Source organism: Clupea harengus, chromosome 7, assembly GCF_900700415.2.
Source record: "Clupea harengus chromosome 7, Ch_v2.0.2, whole genome shotgun sequence".
Taxonomy (NCBI): Eukaryota; Metazoa; Chordata; class Actinopteri; order Clupeiformes; family Clupeidae; genus Clupea; species Clupea harengus.
Window position 1 is genome coordinate 10,725,662 of NC_045158.1, and position 22,994 is coordinate 10,748,655.

At 41.2% G+C, this 22,994-nt stretch overlaps 1 protein-coding gene across 12 annotated transcripts in view; it reads left to right on the forward strand.

Moving 5' to 3' along the window:
* Positions 1–4,072: 4,072 nt before the first annotated feature.
* The window catches only part of kcnt1b (potassium sodium-activated channel subfamily T member 1b), a 51,557-nt gene continuing 32,635 nt past the window's right edge, over positions 4,073–22,994 (forward strand). For 6 of the 12 annotated variants that reach the window (XM_031570475.2, XM_031570476.2, XM_031570480.2 and 3 more), the window contains exons 1-3: positions 4,074–4,924; positions 5,946–5,991; positions 7,112–7,282. In XM_031570475.2, coding sequence (XP_031426335.1) covers positions 4,894–4,924; positions 5,946–5,991; positions 7,112–7,282 — 248 coding nt within the window. In that variant the 5' untranslated portion in view covers positions 4,074–4,893. Of the gene's footprint in view, positions 4,925–5,945; positions 5,992–7,111; positions 7,283–18,272; positions 19,293–22,994 lie in introns of those variants that run through there. The other 6 variants (XM_031570472.2, XM_031570473.2, XM_031570481.2 and 3 more) reach the window with 5 other exon arrangements.

Sequence of the window (22,994 nt, forward strand, 5' to 3'; positions counted from 1 at the left end):
TAGCAACAGTCTTATGACAGTGAAGAGCATGCAGCATTTCACAGAGCAAGCACAAACAGAACTAGCCATCAACCTTTTAACAGAGAAAATACCGAAAGGTAAACGGTCAAAAGTGTGGCTGTATTTCGCACCAAAATATTCAAACATCGCGACCTGCAGCAAATGCAACAAAACAATTGCGTGAAAAGAGTGGAGAGAAGGCAAAGAGTCAACGGCAGATCAGCAACCGAAGACTGAAAAATAAACGGAGATGACAGCTATACTTAACCTACGGTAGTCTCTTAAAGGGGCAGTACACATTTTCTCGTACTCAGTGTGTTCAAGTAACAAGATTAACTATAAACAAGATAGAAAAGATAGGTATAAACAAATCATAAAATGGTGAAATTTCATGAAATAAATGCAAACAAAATAATACATTTTTGACTCCAAAGGCAAATATGCTCATATTTTTGCAAAAGAAGTTTGAAGCTGTTTTTTGTATTTATTTATATTTATTTAAGTATACTATAAACTGTTGTTTACAGTTAATATAATGTTCATAGTTTGAAGTTAAAAAGTTTGAAGCCAAGTGTTTTGTATGTATTTATATTTATAATATACTTTAAACAGTTAATATATTGTTCAATTTGAAGAAAAAAAAATGAATTGAACAAAAGAATTGCTGAAGTATTGAAGCTGTAGTGTGTGTACAGAGTGTGTGTGTGTGTGTTTTGTATTTATTTGTATTTATTTAAGTATAGTCTAAACTTTTGTTAACAGTTCATATATTATTTAAGTTTTAAGTTAAAAGGTGTTTTGTATTGATTTATATCTGTAATCTACTTTAAACATTTCATATATTTGGCAATAAAGCCTTTCTTAAATGTCGTCAATCGTAAACATTTTTTTATTTTTTATAAAAGTATCGGTTCCGGCACCGTTTAGGCACCGGTATCGTTTTAAAAGTATCGGTTATGTACCGGTATCGGATAAAAACCAAACGATACCCATCCCTAGTTATACTGCATATTTTTCAGTTTAAGTACATTGAGAGCAACTAAACCCAGAAAAAAATCCTTGTATGTGAAAATGTACATGCCAATAAATATGATTCTGATTCTGAAATGGGCTTGCAACACGTCCACAACACGTCCATAATCCATCTCCCCAGGCTTGTCAGGAGCCACCAAACTGCGTAGAAATCCATACATTTTAGGTCCCATCACACTAAACAACACCGGCACTTTCTTCACTGTTCTGATCTCATTAGCCATAATGTAATGTTCAAAACCCTCAATATACGTTTCCCATTGCTCACCGGTATCATCAAAGGGATCCATATTTCCAATTATTCCAGCCATGATGCGTCCGCTTTCAATGGATTGCACTTCAATGATAGAGTCTTCGGAAGAAGATTGGCTCATCACCTCTTAACAGCTACAGGCTAGCTCACAAGCTAGCTTCCAACGTGGTTGTTCTTTTGTTCCGTCTTCAGAACTACGCACCTCGTCGCCAATTTATGTCAGGTTCCCGGTATGTTTTAACTACATGCAATCATCCACATGCACACACAGAGAGCGACACGAGACCTTGTAGCTTGTTCTACAATTTAGCTAGCCTGGTTTATTAGGAACGTGAATTTATACAGGATAGAGGTGCCACCTGGTGGTCACCATAAACGAAGCACATTCTGCTTCGTACATAACAATACACTTTTTATTGGATGTAATGGAGTTATATGAAGGTACGTATCGTAACGATGTTAATTATCGGACGGCGTGTGTTATCGGCAAACGTTCGCGTTGTCATGTGAATCCATTATTAAACTGAAGTTATAGATTGATAATCCATTATTAAATTTAGCATTTTGATTGTTTAATAGAATGGCCAATGTTTGACAGTGTCCGATAACTGACATAGGTACGCTATGTGCTGCCATACAACTCCTATCAGAGTGAACACAAGTTATGATAGTTTATCACTAAAACACAACATGTTTGATTTGTTGCTTGCTATTCTCTCTGTAAAAATGTTTTATGTTTTATGACATATTCATCTTTGTGGTTCACATTAGTGTGTCCTTAGGCCTACTGGTAAATGTACACAAAACATACAAACATAACATGGTACATGATACATACAAAATTGATAGTGGATAAGGTGGAGAGAGAGCATTACAATATTGTAGAACAGCTTAGTGGGTATACAGTATGCTCATAAGGCTACTATTACAAGGGTAAGTAGAGTGATGGAACATAATACTATGTCGACGGTGGCAATTATTTACATTGCAGGTACATGCTAGCACAGAGTATGGAGTACAATAAGAACATGACAGTGTGGTGGGCAGGGTGTAGCCAGGACATTATTTCTGGGGGGGCCAGCTCTGGCCAGTCTTTTATTTGGGGTGGCACTTGGTTGTCAAAAACTACTATTTTAAAACTCACACACTGCATCACTCAGAGCAGCAGTTTTCTAACGGCTCATCTAGCCATAAACAATGGATTTAACCTTCTTATGGACACTAATGATGTCTTATTGATAATCCCATGTTATTGGAATGGGTGCTTAGATAATGTGCAAGTGCGATGTGTCATGATTATGTGAGGGGGTTTGGGACCTTAACATGAGACAGGGATGTTTTTAGTGCAAGTGACAGACACGATATGAATTGTCATTTTAGGCGATAATTTATTTAGGTAAACTGTAGCATTTTAAGTGCAATATTCCATTAATTTGCGATAATATATACATATACATATGTATATATAAAGAGAAAGAAAAGCAAAAACATTACATCACACACACATGTCCCATAATACATAAAGAAAAAAAAATACCAACAATATGTATAATGTACATTGAACAGTATCACTACAAACAGTGAACAATATCACTAGCTTACTACATCAAACAGATTGTGGTGCTGAATGAAAACAGAGCACTGACAAACCAGGTCTACAAGGGGCACTCTTTGTTTGCTTGTGTGTGTGTGTGTGTGTGTGTGTGTGTGTGTGTGTGTGTGTGTGTGTGTGTGTGTGTGTGTGTGTGTGTGTGTGTGTGTGTGTGTGTGTGTGTGAGTCAGTGAGTGTAGGTAGATCCATGTAAATCATTTTACATAATTGTCTTTTTTGTTTGTTAGAGGTAGAGTCTTCACTTATGGAGTCAGGGTTTCTGCAGGTTTCAACAAGTTAAATTTAAGACTTTTTAAGACCTTTTTATGACCATGATGAATGCAATTTAAGACCTATTTCTACCAGGGGTGGAATGCATACCACTCACCCTTGAAGCTCCTGTTTCGGTTTCCCTGGAGTGTCTTGGGGAAATTTAGTTGAGGTTGCGCTGGAGCAATGTCTGTAAAACACCAAAGAATCCCATTAGTATCAGCTTTTAACATGTGCTATCCACTTCCAATTACATGTTGTTCTTTTGTTGTTTTTTTAAGATTAAACATGCAATCATTAACATTTTACAGATTGAATAAATATATGTTTATTATATGGCCAGCCTTAAAATTATTTTTGTTTTTGCCATAACCCGACCGACCCTGTCCCATTCTTCAGCCACGCGTGCTGGCAAAATAAGCATGGATTTTCCTGTCTCCCCCTGAGGCACTTATCCTTTTCATTGTGTCATCTTTAAAGAAAAGTTTTACACAACATTAACTATAGACTGCTTTTATTTCAATTTCAAGTGTAAACTAGCGACAGTGTGTTATCTATGACTAAGTGACACCTGGGAATGGAAATAAGCTAACTAGCTAGCGCTAGCTCGCTAGCCAGAGATAATCTTACAAGTTTGCAAAAATAACAGCAGCAGCCTAACTCAACTCACTCTGCCACAATTCCTCAATGTTGACACATTCTTACACATTAAATTGAGTGTGAAGATAACTTTATGATCTTATCATTTCAATGATCTTTTCAAGTATCACCAACTTACTCACCTGTTAGTTACAGTGGTATCCAGTGGTTAGCTGCTAGTCTCCATTGAAGCGCTGTCAGAATACAGGCAAGTTGGTTTGTGTCTTGCGCTGTTGATGGGGGCGTGGCCCAACATGTTACAAATATGGGGCTTGTAGCGTAAGTATATAAGACGACTTGATAAAAAAAATATGAATGCATTTATTTCAGCTTTATACCGTTTCTATTCAGGTGGGTTTTTTGTATGTTTTGTATTTGCAAGCAGAGGTCACGCTATAAGAGACAGAAAATATGGTATATTACCATATCTGAAAATCGTGGCCAATGATAGTGAGAAAGAGAAAAAGGCATAATTTACTCCTGGGGCCACATTTGCCCCCATACACATAACCTAGACTCTGCTACCTGAGCAAACAACCGTAAGCATCACAGCCTCAATGGCGTCATGTAAATAATGTGCCAATGTGACTGTGTGCGCATGACAAACCCCCCAAACCATCAATGTGGTCAAAGCAATATCTGAGTTTTATCACTGTCTTAATGACTGCGGAGGATGAAGGGTCGCCTGCTTCCCAGGAGATAGCGCCTCGCTGCTGTTCATAATCGTTGAGTCTGCGTTCATTTTCCAGAAAGCGTACTGTACCTCAGAGTGCCGAACCTTGTCGCTAGGATAAAGCGCGTCGCTGTAAACGCAAATGTTGAGTTCCAGAAGTGACAGAACAGAACCGGGTGCATTAATATTAGGGCGAAAGTAAAAGAGCAGTGAATTAAATCTAGCTGCTACGTTGGCAAGGAAGTTCCGTCTCATTTCCCATGGAATACATCGTACAGCATGTGGCGGTATGGCGACCTTCGTCTGTCACGCAATTGTCCAAGGAGGATGGAGTTTACAAGAGGACATTACAGTAGGAAGCCTTCCACGGTGACTGGGTTGTGGGCATAAGAAACATGTGCGACGAGTGTCACAAAAACAAAACGTACGTTTACAATGATGGGACTCAACGTTCACACACAACCAGGTAAGGGATATTCCATGTTCAGTTTAAAAACATATTGATACAGAACCGTTCTAGTAAGTACGCTTAGGCTATTATTTAATGATCTAGTCTTGGCGTCATTGCCTTATCGTTTCTTCAACATTTGTTTTGAGACTGCTGATACCTGCTGAAATCAGTGTTTTGTTGTTATTTTTTCCACTCATCTTTTCCTTCCGAATAGATCATCCACACTATGGTCAACTGTAAGGCTGGATCTCAGTGTCGTTGTAACTTCAGTTAATAGAAGACATGGAAATAATGTAAAGTCTTATTTTTAGAAAGCCTGGGAAGACGTTTAAGTCTTGCTGTGCTCATTACAAACGTCAACCGATTTTGAACAATGTTCCGGTAATTACTTGAAATGCCCACTGATTACCAGGCAGAAAACCAAAGAAAACCCCTGCCCCCTTTCTTATCGCCCTCTCTGTGTGTGCATGAGCCTTTTCAAACGGACTTTCAGTGTCTGGAGTGTTTGTCCATATTGAAACACTTCTGCTTTCCCTCCCTGCTCTCTGAGCCCAGCAGACCTCCTTGCCAGTGTCAGTAAATTATGCATTTAAATGTCAAGACAATTTTTTTTAAGGAAACAGCTCACCGACTGGGCTGGCCAAGCTTGTGATGGTTGCGTGGGACTCTTAACATAAATGGGAGATTAGGGCCTTCATCTTCTGTCGCACTTAAACCTCAGCAGCTGATACAGAAAAGCAGAACGGTGTATATGTCATAACAGTACTTGCACATTATTTGAACTTTCATGTGGAACTTAAATGGAAATAGATTGATGCACTAATGTATGCCTTTTGTCTAAATGTAAAAAATCCTTTTTTGCTTCCATACTGTCCATGCTGTTACAGTGTGCTGTACTAATAACTGCTGATAATGTTTATTATCTGAAAGTGAGCATGTTGAGATAGTGTAATGAACTGGACACAGTGTAAACCTGCAACCTTAATCTCTGGTGATACTGTTGAGCACTCTTCCTTTTCTCCTCCCAAACGCCTAGACACAGCCACGGCGCTTCCCCACTTGCCCAGTTCCACTGGTGACAGGTAAGACCAACACATGCCCACGGTCATAGGCTGCGGTGCGATCATGCAGGGCCGGGTTTCCCAAAAGCATCGTAAGCCTAGGTAGTTCGTAGTGTCCCTCTGACACTTTCGTACAATTTCGTAGCGTTTCCCAAAAGCATCGCAACTGAAGTAGTAATTGAAAGCGCCCGTAGATTTACGTGTACTCCGAAGTAGTCATAGACGGGTAAGAGCTTCTTAACAGGGGCTTATCACTGGTATCACCAGCAGGGAAATTAATATGAGCTCGAAAACATTATATTAAAAAAGTAGAGAGCAGGCTTATAGTGGACGTTTTGAGTAGGCCTAATATGTTGAAACGTCATGCAACAAACAAATCTGAATACGGTGTAATATTAAATCTTTTTTTTAATCATTAGCATTTTTTGTGTGTGGCATAGGCCTACCTAATGTTTATTCTTAAGTTATATATGCAGATGTTAAAGGTGGTTCGCTTTTTACTCAATTAGCATTTATCACTAATCTATCCTGTTTCAGCACTGTTAACATTGACAGCGTTCGCTCAGTAGCCTATACTTAACAGGGCACGGCGTTCGCGTTACGTGCTTGTTTGGGAAACGCGTGTAAAAAAAAAAACGAATGTTCGTAGAATCACTCGTAGGGAACATTTGTAACCGCTACGACCTCGTTATTGGGACACCCGGACCCGCTCTCCTCAACATACTTTTGTTTACAGCTGTAGAGGTCCATGGCATTGAACATGTAACATTTAATTACCAGGATACATTTAGTTGTAGCATGGTGCTAGACTGAGAGGAGTGCCTGAGATATCACTGCTCCAGGGATGGGCTTAGACAGTGTGACAGAACAGCAGTTACATAATGCAAGCATGGCTGCAGTATTGCAGTGATTGGTATTTGTATTAACATCAATTGATCGAATTGAATATGTTTACAGAAGCAGTAAATGTGTGTGTTAAATATCTTTGCTGCCCAATACATAATTGAATGGCTGTAGAGTGCAAACAGATTTAAATCCAACAACACCACCAGAACCAAATGAAAATTATTGATTGAGAGGATGTGGCTACTTTTGCTTATGGTAAATCACTGCCTCTGTTCTCTCCCTCTTCTCCTCTCAGGGGATCCATGGAGGCCGCTCAGAAGAAAAACAGTAGCGGCAGCACGGGGCTGATCCTGGACATCAGCAACCTCAGGATGGGCGTTGGGGAGTCAGGAGTGCCCCCTCTGCCTCCACGCTACAGATTCAGGGACCTGTTGCTGGGAGACCAGTCCTTCCAGAGCGAAGACAGGTATAGTCTTCAGTGCTCTCTGCCTCTAAACAGCTTTCCATTATTGCACGGCCACATACCGATGGCTGGCAGAGCTGTAGCTGCGGGAGAGGGAATGTCGCCACACTGCTTTGTGAGAGAGATAATGTGGCCTGAATAGCTCAAGGCCACTGCGGTCTAGGAGTGGGGTAGTGGCAGCTTGGGAGTTGGAAGACGTATTGTGTTGGTTTTTAGATACGCTGATGCTGTGATGCTGTGTGGTTACTAAGAGACTTGGGCGGATGCGGTTTAAGTGTCCCTGGTGAATACTGTGGCCGCCACTGTGTCCCTAGATGTTCCCGTAGCAGTTATTAATTAGTATGACATGCAGACAGTGGTTTGACAGGGTGAGTTTGACATGTGCAGAAGATATACGTATATGTATGTATGCCACTGGATATGGTGGATGCCAGTGTATTTCTTTAGTGTTTATTATCCCATATTATTTTCATGTAGCACACTAGATAATAGAAACACAAATGGTTTCTGTTTTCATGGTTTGAGGCCCCAGGCCATTAGCCCCGGTTGGCCCCGAAGATAGCCCTCTCACACTGGCCCGATACAGGAAACATGGCTACTGAGAGGGGGGCCAGAGCAGTCATCTGGTCCCTCTGATAGAGCTGTGGGTGTTGCGTGAAAAAGGAAATTAGTTGTAAATGATTTATGCCAATCTGTTTCCAGCGGTTTTCTCCCACGACTTCTTGTTTTTGAGCGTGAAACACAGCACAAAACCTGTATTCATTGGGTATCATGAGTTCATCATTATTATTATGATTATGATGAGTTAAAATAAGGTTGCTTTGTGCCAACATATGACCATGAATACACACTTGTGGAGGCTTCTTTCAAACATCATAAGGTGTAGTTATTTTTAAATGGTTAAAAACTTCCATTCAGAGTGCTGATTTGTATCTGAGAAGGAAGGTGGGTGACAGATAACCGTTAATGGCACAGCTTTGAAGACAGCTTAAGTCAGCTGAATCACAGGGTGAAACCGGTAGAGAAGATAACAAATGTTTAATATTCATTCTGTTTCTTTTCAAAGACACTTTGCATAAACCAGCGTATGGAAAACACTGCAAAAGAAGCCACCCTGTCAAAAACAAGCCCTTTTCCCCTATGATAATAGTTACTACCGTAGGCAGTGTAACTACCTCTGAGTGTGTGCTATGATGTAAACACCTCTTTGAAGGTAAATACCCTCTGACAGCATTAACATTGCTGGAATGAATACTTGTGACAGTGTGCGCTGCTGTTTGCACAGGAGGCCCCGAGTGCATGTATTTCTGTGTGTGTGGTGTACTGTAGCGCATGAGTGGAGAGGGGCTCTAACCGCACACAGCCCTCCAGTGCTGCCGCTGCTCACTGCAGGTTAATAATGGGTGGCCGCCAGTGCAGCTTCCTGCCCACATGTTTGTGAGGTGGGATTCAATTGTGTTGGTTAGGGATTTAATCCTGTGTTTATTCCCGGGAGACAGTAGTATGTGAAAGGGTCTTAAAATAAGGCTGTGTACATAGGGTCATTATTATTAGACACGTGGCTTTACTGTATTGAAGGACATTCTGTGGCCATCGCCTTCATGTGGCCTGCTTTGTAGCACAGTGAAAATGCACATCTCAGCAGAATTGGTCTTCCCTGGGAATTGGTATGACTTGAGCTCTGCTGAGGACTACTAACGTCATGCTCCTGCTGCTTAGCGACTGTTGGGCTTACATTTTAATGATTGGTTGTTGCTTTGAAAATTAGGGGGGGGGGGGGGGGGGGCTCTGCGTGTTGAGAAAAAAACTGTGTGTTGTATTGCTTATTCAAAATCCACAGAGCAAGGGAAAAGTGTCAGATTTTATGTCTGAGTGTTGTGCTGCTGTAAACTATCTGTTTGTTTGAATGTGACTATGGATGTCACCGATTATAAATGGAATTTCTGACAAGTATGAAATCATCCCTGTTCACCATTTAATACCCCAGCAAGTACCTCACAACAGACAGACATGAGTGCGTCTGTGTGTGTGGGTGTGTGGGCGGCTAGGTGCTAAGAGGATCATTACAAGGGCCTCACAGACTAATGCTCCCTCTCTCCTGCTCGCTCTCTCTCTCTTTCTCTCTCTGCCTTCCCTTTCAATTTCCCTGTCCACCCCTCCACACACACACACACACACACACACACACACACACACACACACACACACACACACACACGCACAAAACACATACACATAAACTCACACTGAGGGTTTTTAACCTCTCATGGCAGTTTTGCTCTTAGCAGCGAACAAAAAAAAAAGCGCCATTATTATTTTTACTTTCTTCACTCATGCATTTTATAATCCAAGTAATTTCCATCTGACTATTTTGTCATGCACAACCATCCTGATGTATTCAGTTGAATGCATTGCACCGTCTGAAGGGGGCATGTTTATGATTTCCCTCTAGGCACAGAAGGACTGTGAACATGCTGTAGATGAAGTTAATTGCAGTTTGATCAGATAGATAGATGAGCTTTTCGCATGACGTAAAACAAACAAACAGACATCTCCTCGGCACGTTATTCTGTTTCTCGGCACGTTATTCAGTGCTGCCTTTGCCTGGGGGAGTAATGACTTGCTCCGGCCATGATACAGCTGTCAGGCGAACGAGCTGCGTATTGACACTGGCCTGCCATGCAGGCTGGCCCTGCTGCCTATTGTAGTCTAGACTATAGTCGAGATTAGTCACCGCAGAAGAGTGAGTGAGGGGGTGGATATGTGCTGCTGGATGGTTCTAGCTAACGTCCAAGCCCTAGCTCGTCCGACTAACAAAAAGTCCATTTTGCTAAATGCAAAGGCAGTGAAAGACAGAACAACATTATTTCTGGTACAACTGTATGAGTCATGTGCATGCATGAGTAACCCGTGTGTATTCATACAAAGACAGTACTCATATATCCGTGTTTCACATATCCTCTTCTCGTCAATTGTTGCTGCACGACCTCAGTGCTCAGTGGTAGGAGTTGCCCACAGCGCTGTAACAAATGGATGCACTGGGCTGTCTTGACAATTAAATTAATGCAGACCCACTTGGCCAGATCCCCTGCTGTTGTTTCTAATAAGCTTCTAATGAGCCAAGGAGGGAGTGCCGCCGTCGATACCCTGTCGATACCCTGTCAAAAACTCCATCACCCATTACCAAAATTAAGTTTCCTGTTGCTCCCCTGGTCTAGCACAGTGCCGGTGTGGTTTAATTTTCCAGGAGCTCGAGTCAAGAAGAGATAAATCATCAAACCAATTTCATAAAGAAAGCACTTGTTAAATATTCATGGATAAAGGAGCAGCGTGATGCCTGGCTTTACGGCTGAACCTGTAAATAACAAAAGGACAGATCTGCCATGGTCTGCCATTGCTGCTGCTGCCGCCGCCGCCATGTTTGGACGATTGCTCATCTGCGACTGACACTGTGTGGAGCCACTTGTAGGTTTATGGCACTTCAGCGTGTAGGATAATAGCCCTCTTAGGGATCAGGAGGTTACATATCTCCTTCTCATAGGACAAAAGAATGAAATGCAATTACGATCCTCAAAATATGAAGGAAAGATGTAATCTGCACTGCAACAACCCCAGGAATATCAGCAAGTGGCTTCACTGCGCTGATTGCGTTTTCAGTGTTAAGTTCTGAGATCAGCTCACAGTGATTTTCATGTTGTTTTGCTAAATCCCCCAATAACTGAACGCACATATGAGCTGCCTTACACTTTTGTATTCATAGATTTAAGACGAACCTCCAGGTAATCAAAATGAACCGCTGTGACCACCATATTGTCACCATAACGATGCCATAATGCAGCCTTCTTACAAAAAGGCTCTTTATGGATATTGATTTCTGTAACAGCCAGCGTAATGAAATCACATCTGGGAAAGACTTTTTCACTTGAGGGGATGATCTGCTGGAGCGAGGAAGATGTCTACAAACAGAAGGCAGCCAGCCCTCTAACAATACTGACTAAAATGGAACCCTCTCAGCTGTGGCTAGATGAGTCCAGAATATGGTGAGAGGGATTTTTGTAAACAGAGGTAAAACAAGAGGCATACAAGTTCAATGCTTTGCCTGTTGGGAGGTGGTGAGCAGTATCGTGTGCTTTTATCCCGTGTGACTCCTACTACAGAGGAGACAGGCCTGTCTTCAGATGTAAGAAAATCTCTGATGCTGCACACAGGAAGCCAGGCATTGATGCCTAGTAGTCCTGGGATTTAAGAGTTTTTAAGAGTGTCAAAGGGATGACGCCCACAAAGCCCTCCTAGTCAGAGTTGATAAGCCAAGAGATACTGTAAGTATGTCAGACTACGTGCTCCTCTAGTATGCAATCACTGTGCCCTCTTGTGGAAGAAAGCAGGACTCTCCAATAGAAAGTAACTTACTAAAACATCTTAAGTCTCATTTGGGGATAGCTTGTTCTGATTATGAAATAGCATCATTGTTGCTGTAGTTGCTAAATGAAACCCTGCTCATGATTATCTAATGGCCCTCCTTACTCACCGCACGCTCTTGGCATCGCAAACGTGGCGCCTGCCACTGGTTAAAGCCGCGGGAATCGCCGGGATGCGATGACGTCCGGCCCACGCTTGGCTTGGCAGCTCGGGTTTACAAGCCTGTGCAGGCGGCAGGGGAACGACCTTCAGCACCCAGCCGCGAGGCCACCTGTCACCTCCCCGCTGTTCACTGACACCAGGCAGCGGCGCACGTGGCCACCAGCCAGGGGGATGGCGCAGGGTGCATCCGCGGTCACCGTCTCTCTCTCTCCTGCACACCGGCACCCCATTGCACTGGTCTCTGACTGCGTTATTAAAAGCCAGATATCAGCAAGGTCCTAGTGAGCAGTGTTTACCAGAGAGCCGCTGATAGGTACTGCTCTGTATGTTTAGTAACTCTGTCTGTTAACTAGTGTTCCTGGAAATCAGCTGGCAAAGCAATGTGCTAACAACACCCAGGTAATGTGCTATATACCCAGGGAGCACACATGCTAATAAAATCTTCGGTTTTGGATGAAAGTGTTATTAAATATAATATCCACTGATATCCCAGCTTATCTATGTCCTAAAAGCCCTCTGAATAACCCCTTGGGCTCCCCCTGCTTCATGTCCTCTTTAAATCACCAGGGGTCAGGAGCTCCTCTGTATCTCTGGTGTTGCCAAGTGTTTTGCTCCCTGAGGTGTTTCCTGTGCTCCACCTGCCAGTGGAATCAGAAGATATTCAAATCACGTCGGCAGCCGAGAAAGTGGATTAATGCAATGCAGCTGGTGCCTTGGAATGAGTGCAATTGTAGGTCCTTAGCTTTATGTATGGTTATAAACTTGGGGATGGATTGGGTAGTGTCTGGTTTGGTTTTTACCATCATTGCTGTGGAAAGTGATTATTGAACAGATTAGGTATTTGCCTTAGATAAAGTGCAGGTGCAGTTTGTCTGTATTGTGAGAGCAAAGGGTTTAGCCAAAGAAGTCAAGTGGCCTCTATTTATAGTATACAAAGCATCAGTCTTTTCAATGAAACACTTCACTATCTATAAACCACAGGAAAGAAAAAGATAGGATGCACTTTATTGATTCCTGACAGGACATACATTGTCATAATGATACACGATATGAAGAAGCCTACTGGATTACATTTCAGTGTCTTCAATGTGGTTTTTATCTTCTTTAGTTTTAGGTACCAACAACATGTTGTTGAATTTGCTTAATTAAGCCATTGAGCCCAAGCTTAAGGACTGTACTAATATCCACAAGTATACTGTTCTGTACATTCCAGAGATTAAATTCAGTTTGCCAGCACAAATAAACCAAGACAGACACTGAGGATCATTTAATAATACATTCCCATTTTACTATCTGAATACGATCACATTATTGCAACATGGTCATCATGAGGGATGCTGATGGATGTATGATAGTGCTTCTTACAGTTGTGTAGAGCTGGATCATGTTGAATGTACACTACAAATAATGAAAATGACTACAGATAACATTGGTTCATAGACAGGCCATAGCTTTGAGCTGAATTCATTTGTATGTTTGTAGGACCACACTATGCTGCAGAGAAGGCTTATGGTATGGGGAAGTATCTGTAAAAATTTAATTTCCTGGATAATTGATGATGCTCATATGAGTTTGGACTTAATTGGCATTAATTCAGACGTCCTTTTAAAAGGTCTTCATGGGCTGCTACGCTTTGGTCAGCCAGGATACATCAGTCCAGGCATCAATTCTTCAAGCCCCCTCAGTCCAATTATTTGATTCCTTTGTGTGGCGCAAAAGCAATGACTTGTTTTATTTCAAAGAGGTGTGATGCCTTGTTTGTTGCAGGAGCGATGAGTTGTGCCTTCTTTTACTGGGTGGAAACCATCTGCCCTGCTCACGTCTGTCTCATTCTCACTAATTGGTTCACATTTGGTAAAATCAATTAGGATCCTCTGCTTTTCTTCTCATTTCAGCTGCTCAGTCCGTAACAAGGGAAAAACTGAGAATGAAAAACACTTTAATTGCGGGGTCTTGTTTGCATGGAATATGCAGGCACAGGAAAACCTCTCACTGCCCGCCCTCCCAGGCTTTTCCGAGGGTCTGCACTGCATTAGAACATGCATGTTCTCTCTATCCTCTGTCTGTATTGACAGACTCAGCCAGCTGCCTCCTCTTTGGTCATGCCATTATGAATTTGGCCTAGGGACGCTACGGTCTGACATGTCACTCATTGCACAAGGTGTAGTACCTCACTAATGACGCCTACTCCCACCTGCTGCATTGAGTGGGTGAAGTGATGCATGACTAATACTTTTGTTGACTAGTGGTACCTGCATTTACCATAGATTATTCAGTATGTGAAGAAGTTTAGGTTATATTGGAGAGACCAGGTACAATTGTAACACTTTTTGCTTTGCCTTGTATTTATGCCTTGTTGCTAAAAAATAAATAAAAGGCAGATGTCACATCTGTCATTTTAACATGTATGTAACATATACCTCTCGTGTAATTTTCACTTTTCGTCTAAATGCAACGAGAGCCATTGGGGACAATTGTAGCATGAGTTTGAAAGGGTAAAGTAACATTTACAGCCATGCCATGCCATACATTATTCAACGAAAAATATTGGTGAAGGGTTTTTCTGAAAGTCTGTTGTAGTTCAGCGTTTGTTTCCCAAATGCCAATGAGATAGTCTCTATTAACCAATGGTGTCATATTTTCTCCGCAGCCCTCAGCATGCTAACAGTAGGCTAGTCAACGCCTTACTCGATGCAACACTTAACTTTTCTTAATCCAGTACGTTTATATTTCTGTCTGTCAGCAATATTTAGTACGTAGAACAGGGTGAGCATTTTATGATTAAGCCTATTGTACTTTGTGCTGTATTGTACCAGGCAGCTTTATTTGCATGCTGAGTCTGCGCTCGCAAAAGTGGCTTGCCTATTTATAGGGTGACCAGACGTCCTCTTTCACCTGGACATGTAGTCTTTTCGAGACCTAAAAAATGCGTCCGGCAGGGATTCCAAAATTGTCCGGGATTTTGCCTCGTCGGATATTTGTGTTTCTCTGGGTCTTTCACAAACTAGTTATTACGCCCTTACAAGTTTTGGAAAGGGTATCTCCCTTACGTTGCACCTTCTTGCGCGAGCTCTGACTGTAAAGAGAACTGTCATTGGTCTACCGCATTCTCAGTGTTGATGTACGATAATGATCCTCGAAATACGATTATTTTGAGCCTTTGGTACGATACTTCCCCATTCCCAATCTGGCAACACTGAGCACCTTGCCGCCTCCACTAGTTGCATTGTTTACAACAGCACATGGCATCTGCATGTGAAAAAGATGTCAAAGCTTCGTCTCGGGGGAGGGGGCGGGGTCATCTGCATGTGAAGAAGATGTCAAAACTTCGTCTCGGGGGAGGTGGCGTGCCATACACTACCCTGCCCCCTCCCCCGCGACGAAGTGCCCTCTTTTTCACAAACTCAAATCTGGTCACCCTATATTTCAATTGCAACTGACTGCATGCAATGCCTGTTACAATTGTTCCAAGCCGACCTCTCCTAATATTTGATAAGATAATTATAATATAACACATTGTTTGCAGGTTATAATTATACTGGCGTTTAGATCGGAAATCACTGATCACAACGACCTGCTGTTACTTGTGTTCCTGTCAAAACGCATCAATTGTGCAGCCTGTGCAGAACTTAAAAGTTACAATTAGACACGAAAGACACGACTTCTGTCTTTGAGATTGAGACACGAGCTGAAATTTCGAACGTAGCATGCTGATGCCATCACACATGTCTGTGAGTTTTATCTGATTATGTTTGACACGATCTGAGAAATTAAGCTTGTTACAACACTCTCCCCATGTTACAATTGGACCTAGTTTCCCCAAAAATGTGAGGGTGTAAATGCTCATGTGCACTGTAAACCTGAACAAGTTCAGAGTACTTAAAACTTTTGATGTAACCGATTACATAATAAAATTTGAGTACATATATTATTATTTTTAAGTAAACTTAACTTAAAAATTATACATCGGCTAAACTGATTTATTTTGTTATCGTTTTCATAATTTTTAAGTTCTCTGAACTTATATTCAAATATTGTTATACTTAAATCTTTTAATCTCTATGTACTAAATTATTTTCACTCAACAACACAAAATAAAATTAAGTTTTAAGCCTTAAAAATAATTTTATAATAATACTGGTGAAAGAGTTCAACTTAATTATTCTGAGTGAATAATACTTAATAAGCTTACTTTTTTGAAGTTAACTCCGCTTGATTATTCTGAGTAAGTAATACTTAAATAGCTAACTTTTTTTAAGTGAGCACTACTTATTTTCAATTATTGACCACATATACTGATTTTCTGGTTCTGTTTACAAACTGACTTTAAACTGAAAGTTACTCTACAAGAAACATTCAAATCTAAGTAAGACTTCTATTAAAAAGAGTGAGATGAGAAAAACTTAAGAGGTATCACATCATTTATATTTCTTGTAAAACAACTGACAAAATAAAAGATTACATCAAAGCTTTAAAGAACAGCGTTACAAAGATAATTTTTTAAGGTGAGTAAGGACGGTTTCAGAGGTTTGTTGTCATCCAGACACATAAAAAGGTTCTGTATGAGAAGGTGTGCGTGAGTTTTTTCGGATATTCTAAATTGAAAGCATACGTCAGGCCAAACAATAACATAAATGCCTCAGAAATCTTCTGCACCCAATTCAAAGATGTTCTTGCAGCTGAAGGGGTCGGGACCCAATGTAAGGAGAGCAACAGGAGCATCATCAAAATCTGGCTCCTCTTCCTCCTGCAAAACACCATCAATACAATTACCAGGAGAGTTTCAATGGAAACACTTACAAAAAAACTGGCAATTAATAATACATAGTATCAACTAATATTAACGTTTCAGTAACAAACCAAATGTGATCACTGTTGTGCAGTTAATCCTAGACATACCTGAAGGTCATAAGCCTCGAGGATCACCCGTAGCACCTCTGCTGTCTTGCCAGTCTGTGATGCCTTCTGCCTGTCCACAAAAATATCTCCTTTGGTTGACTCCTCTTCTTATATGTCTACATCAAATCGGTTTGTTGTTTATATGCAACACGAATGCTGTCAGGGCAAAAGGAATATTGTAGGTCTTAATTGTTCTCGACCATTATTGTTAGCTTGCTGCTAACACTTTTATCCATCAGATCCATTAAAACACATAGAAGCTAGCTAGCTGCTAAAAGGTTACATATAACATTAGCATGCTGATATGAATTATATGGTGTTTCTGTAGAACATGAGTTGTTTTCAACATAAAAAAATTATTGTTATTTACTTTGCACATGAACATATTTGGGGGGAAATAACCCACTAACTAGCTATTTAGCTCTTTAGCTTCCTAGCCGCCAGCGCCAACAGTCGTGCAACTGAACTTGCCAAAACGTGATTACTCAATAATAATTACAAAGAGGGAAATTCGCCACTTCTTACCGCAATTTCACTTGCTCCCGCAATTTTGTCGCAACAAACAGCTAAAAAACACAGTTTACTTACCAGATAAGGACGCCTAGCAGCGACAGGATTACTAAAATATCTCCTTTGGTGGGGTGACCAGACGTCCTCTTTTACCCGGACATGCGTCCGGCAGTGATTGCAAAATCGTCTGGGATTTTGCCTCGTCGGATATTTGTGTTTTTCTGGGTCCTTCACAAACTAGTTTTTACGGAAAGGGTAGCTCCCTTACGTTCCACCTTCTAGCACAAGCTCTGACTGTAGCGAGGACTGTCATTGGTCGACCGGCCTCTCAGTGTTGCCAGATGCACGATAATTATCCTCCAAAGACGATCATTTTGAGCATTTAATACGATACTTCACCATTTCCAATCTGGCAACACTGACACCGTGCCGCTTCCACTAGTTGCATTGTTTACAACAGCACATGACATCTGCATGTGGAAGAGGTGTCAAAATTCCGTCGCGGGGGAGGGGACGGGGTCATCTGTATGCTACACACTACCACGCCCCTCCCCGCGACGAAGTGTCCTCTTTTTCACAAACTGAAATATGATCACCCTACGAAGTTGGTCGACTCCTCTTCTACAGGAGGAACATGCTTATAGTCTAACTGATAATTATTGCAATTATTAAGTCTGCTGTCTCCATCTCTCATCACAAGATCTCTGATTCTGTTCTGAAATAGTCCTGCAACGACGTTGATGACGTCATACGTCACGTTTGAATGAAACAAAAAAAATATGAGTTATCAGGCAATGTTTACTCAAACAAATACATTCCAATACAATTAAAACGTCTTCACTTGCTCAGAAAACTAATACATTTAAAGTTGGGTCAACTAAATACCAAGTTTTAAGTACTGAATACATAATGTTAATAAGTTAGTAGAACTGTTTGGGTTTACAGTGTGTATATATATTTTCTTATTTATATATATGCTTCTGTTTTTGTCGTCCTATATGTTCTACAATGCATGGATGACTTGGTGATGTCTTGGCCCCTGCATATTTGAAAATCATACATTCGGTTGCATCGCCACGGGGAGTCACTGTGGTGTAGGCTCTCCTGTTTCTCGATTCTCCAGAGTTTAGTGTTACGTAATTCATTCGGTCTTCAGCGCCTATGGAGCTGTAGTCTGTGTGGGCGATGCAGTTCTTGAAGCAGACTGTTTGGCTTGTCAGATAGTGTCTCTATTTTGGTCAGCTTCATCACCGTCGTCACACGGTCGGATACAACTGATTTTAAACAAGACATTTCAACAGCGCGCTGTAGGACTTTCTTGTCAAGAATAGACTGCCACACACCAGTTTTCATTCTCAGTTCACTTTAAGTACGCACTTGTCCTGTTTTCTATATTTAGATTATGCCATACATTTTCTTTACTTTCCGCATTCAACTTTAATGTGGCGTAGGGGAATGAGTTTGATAACTGGCGACAAAAGCGATGGAAATATTTATTAAAACAATGTATACTGTTGCATAAAATTAATTAGCAGGTGTCTATGCTGTAGATTTTTCCCACATTGTTTCATTAAGTCTGAAACCCTAGTGTTTTGGCTTGCACTGGTCGTTCGTCTTGCGCAGTGTAAAGCATTCAGGGTATAAAAAACAAAACAGTAGAGCCCAGAGCAGAGATGCGCTTGAAATTGACAGGCTATTTCTGTGCGTCTGGACCTTCGAAGACTGAGAGTATATAATACAATATATACCCTAGACTCATCGGTCTGGTAACTTATGTGATAACAGATTTCTGCGCTCGGCTCTTGATGAGCCATGGGATTGCACTAGGTCCACGGGTCTTATTATCCCTGGCTGGTGTGAAATAGCAGACTGAAGGAATGGCCGGTGCCAAGCTCACTGAGTCGCCCTCGGAGATCGACACAGACGTTAGGACCGATACCCAGAAAGTGCCGGATCAAACATGGGTCCATCCATCGATGCCTCTTCGAACCATGGGCTCGTTGGGGAGTGATGCTGGTCAAAGGTACTGCAGACCCTTATCCAACTGTATGTATCGGTTTTGGCATCGATCCGTTGCTGTTTCCAGAGCGATCCCACGAACTGAGATAAATCATTGAATTAGTAATTATAGCGCAATAAAACAGCAACCTGTCAACTGTTGTAACGCGGCACTATTTTAAGAATAATCACCCTTCTTTAATCTTGAAAAGAAATGAAGCAGTGTGTCGCATACTGTGTTTGTAATTCCTTGCATTTGAGATAATTATGCATTACCACTGACTGTTTTATGGACTTGGGAAATGCAAATACTAATGTGAGGTTATAGTCTAAACTGCCTTCGACTTTCACCCTTTTACATAAATACGAGGATACTGCAGTTTTCGTTGAGCTCTGCACCAGTGCAAACCGTGGTGGTGGGATTAGCTGCATTTGAGACCCCTTTTCCCATTCTTATTTCAGGCTGTACATATATGTAATTTAATATTATGTCAAATACCAAATGACAATAACTATAATTTATTTTTCATGCGTGCGCATGTAGCCATTTGATGGACGGATGCTATAGATTTTACACCCGTGTTACGAGTAGGTTTGCAGGATATTATTATGTGTGTGTCGGTGATAGATATGATGTGGGCGGGAAATGTTTCACGCTGCTGGTGTGTGCACGACCCAACTGGCATGTGCGCCTTATCAAAACAATCTGTAATGAGACCATTCACTTTTAATGTCCATTTCGCATGCTCTCGTGTAAGCGTCCCTGGACTGGACCAAGCAGAGGGCTTCTTATGAAGTGCTTGTCAGTTACGGAGCATCTTGCCATACTAGTCATCCTCTACCCCCTGTGAACCAAAAGCATTTCCTGCTTCTCTCTGTACAACCTAAGTCACCAATTTCCAAAAGCCTATAAAACTAATCTCAGATGCGCATCCGCACTCTTGATCTGATTAAAGGGCTGTGAAAGCTTTGGATGGATGGATGTGAACAGAGCACATGCATAGAGGGAATGTCTCCAGAGTGCATTTCTAGCTCAGTGAATGTCTCTCATATCTCATGAAAGGCATTATTGAAGTATGCTATCCGTGTCTATCACAATCAAATATGAATACTGAACTCATACTATTGTTATGTCAAATAATGCTGAGCAGTGCTCTGCCCCCATCCATTCAAAACTCTCTCCTGTTCCAGTGGTCTTCAACCAGGATGCCAGGATCTGTGTTTGGCCAGTAGAAAATGAATGGTGTAATTGAAGGTCCTGTAATGATGCACCATTATGCAACTCCACCAGGCAACTGGCGCCTGTTTTGGTCTTAGGTTATGTATTTACATGTACAGTCAGTACAACACAGTAGGTGTGGGAATTGTCACAGAGGCAACAATACAATGCTATCACAATATTTGGGCCACAATACAGTATTATTGTGATTCTTTACCTTCCACAATACACCCAAGCATTGCGATTCGATTCTGCAAACACATTTCTTCCATGTATTACGTTTCGTATATTAGGAGTCTCTGCAGCCATCTTGGCACAGTCAATTTGTTCTTGACTCTGATTTAATTTCTAATTTCCACTGTGACCCAAGAGAAGAATGAGGTGTTGTGCCATCTTGTGGACTTCAGAAGCTGTGTTATCAGAAAAGTTGTACGTACCAAAGTAATATTAAAATCTAAATATTCAATCGATAATTTTTGCAATACGTGTCACCACTGTATCGTAATAATAGAGCCAAAAAATATTGCTATACTACACTGTATTAATTGTTTTGCCCACCTCTATAGTACAATATGCTTTTACAGCCAAAACCAAACCCACATACAGAATGCAAATCCTTCTGAGGTGGGTTTTGCTCAAGGTTTCCTCTTAAGAGTTGTGTCAGCTTTTTTTCACCTCAGTGTCCATCCATCCCTTACCAACCAATACCATGACTCATAGTGATCAAAGTCAGAATGTTCTTCCATCCACGGGGAGCATCAGGGACAGCTGGAAGCACATGTTTTTTTACTGTGTCTATGTTGGACACATTGTCCACATGAGAGGATTTTTTTAAACCTGAATATACCTCATGTATCATCCCACATCAAATATGCACAGTCCTTCTATACAAGTATCTCCAAAGACCTTGGCTTATTATTATTTGAAGGCAATTAACCGTAATGTCAACGCACACGTAAAGCACAGAGTTGCCTCTTTCCATGACACTCATAAGCATCGATAATGCCTCTTTTGTAGACCTCTACAGTGATCCCTCTAGATCTCTACAGGGCGACAGTATTTTGTCCACTACTGTGCTGTGTTCCATTCTGGAGCCAGAAGCAAACTGGTGCTGACATGAGTGTGGTGGAGCTGACTATCACACTCCCGTTGCCTTACAATGACTTTATAAATCCCTGGCCCCTGAGAGTTTAGTCACTGTGTCTTTGCCTCGGACAAAAGAGACGGCAGAGGCGCTTGCTACATTTAGCCTTTCCTAGTATTTGGTCTGATCAGATGTCTTGATGCTCTAGGCCATTTCCAATAGTGATATATCAAAATAAATCTGATGATTATTCATTATTCTAATATTTGAACCCACTTAAAACAATCAGGTAGGAATAGTTTCACTACTAGATAATTTGCTACTTGATTACAATAAACCAATTGAATAGCACAACGGTGTTATTTCATTTGTGGGTGTGATTTAAGAGGTTGGTTGAGCGCTTTCCAATACAGTGGAAAAGCTCATGTTTCTTCAAACAAAAACTAATTTATGGTTTTCTGTAGAGGTGCCATATTCCATATGCAGACAGCTCTTACATAAACTAGATTTAGGTGATAGTATTTGTAGTACTTTTACCAGCAGAGATGACAGAAGTTCAATACGAGCGATATTGAGAGGAGTGTCTTTGCCACAAGAGACGCAGCAGGCATTGATCAACTAAAACAGAAATAAGGATATACAGCTGCTATTTCCTGATTGTGATAATAAATCAGTGCATGGCTGCTGAGACGGGATGGGGTGGAGGTGAAAAGCACACTGTCAGTAGTCATATCTTTGAGATATGTCTGTCATTTGTTTTTAGTAATTGTTACTGATCCATCACTGTTTTTGAGCTTTTTATCCACACTTTTTATCCACATCCACATTTTATCCACATTTCAGGGACTACTCCCATATGAGAACATAACTTGTTGTGTTTTGGTATATGTAACTGACTGGCTTGAAAAGTGCATACGTGCTAATTATTGTAAATACACACATGTTTATTTGTGTCCTAACCTTCCACTGGCTTCATGGACTATCTTTAACTTTAAGATCAGCTGCCATAAACAATGCTGTACTTGCTGAAGATATCTACTTTTGTTCTCCAAACATGGTTGTTTGTTTCAGTGTATGCTGTAAAGCAGATACTCTACCAGGGAAAATATTTCTATCAGTAACAGAAATGCTTCCAAGGCACTCATCCACCTTGATGACAATCCTTTACCCAGGTGGCTAACTCACTCTCAGCACTCGCACACACACACACACACACACACACACACACACACACACACACACACACACACACACACACACACACACACACACACACACACACACACACACACACACACACACACACACACACACACACACACACACGCACAAGAGAGAAAAAAGTGAGAGTCATCTTCTCGAAAGTGTCCACAAACACACTCAGTATTCAATCAAGCGAGCGAGACAGATAAAGAGACCATTCC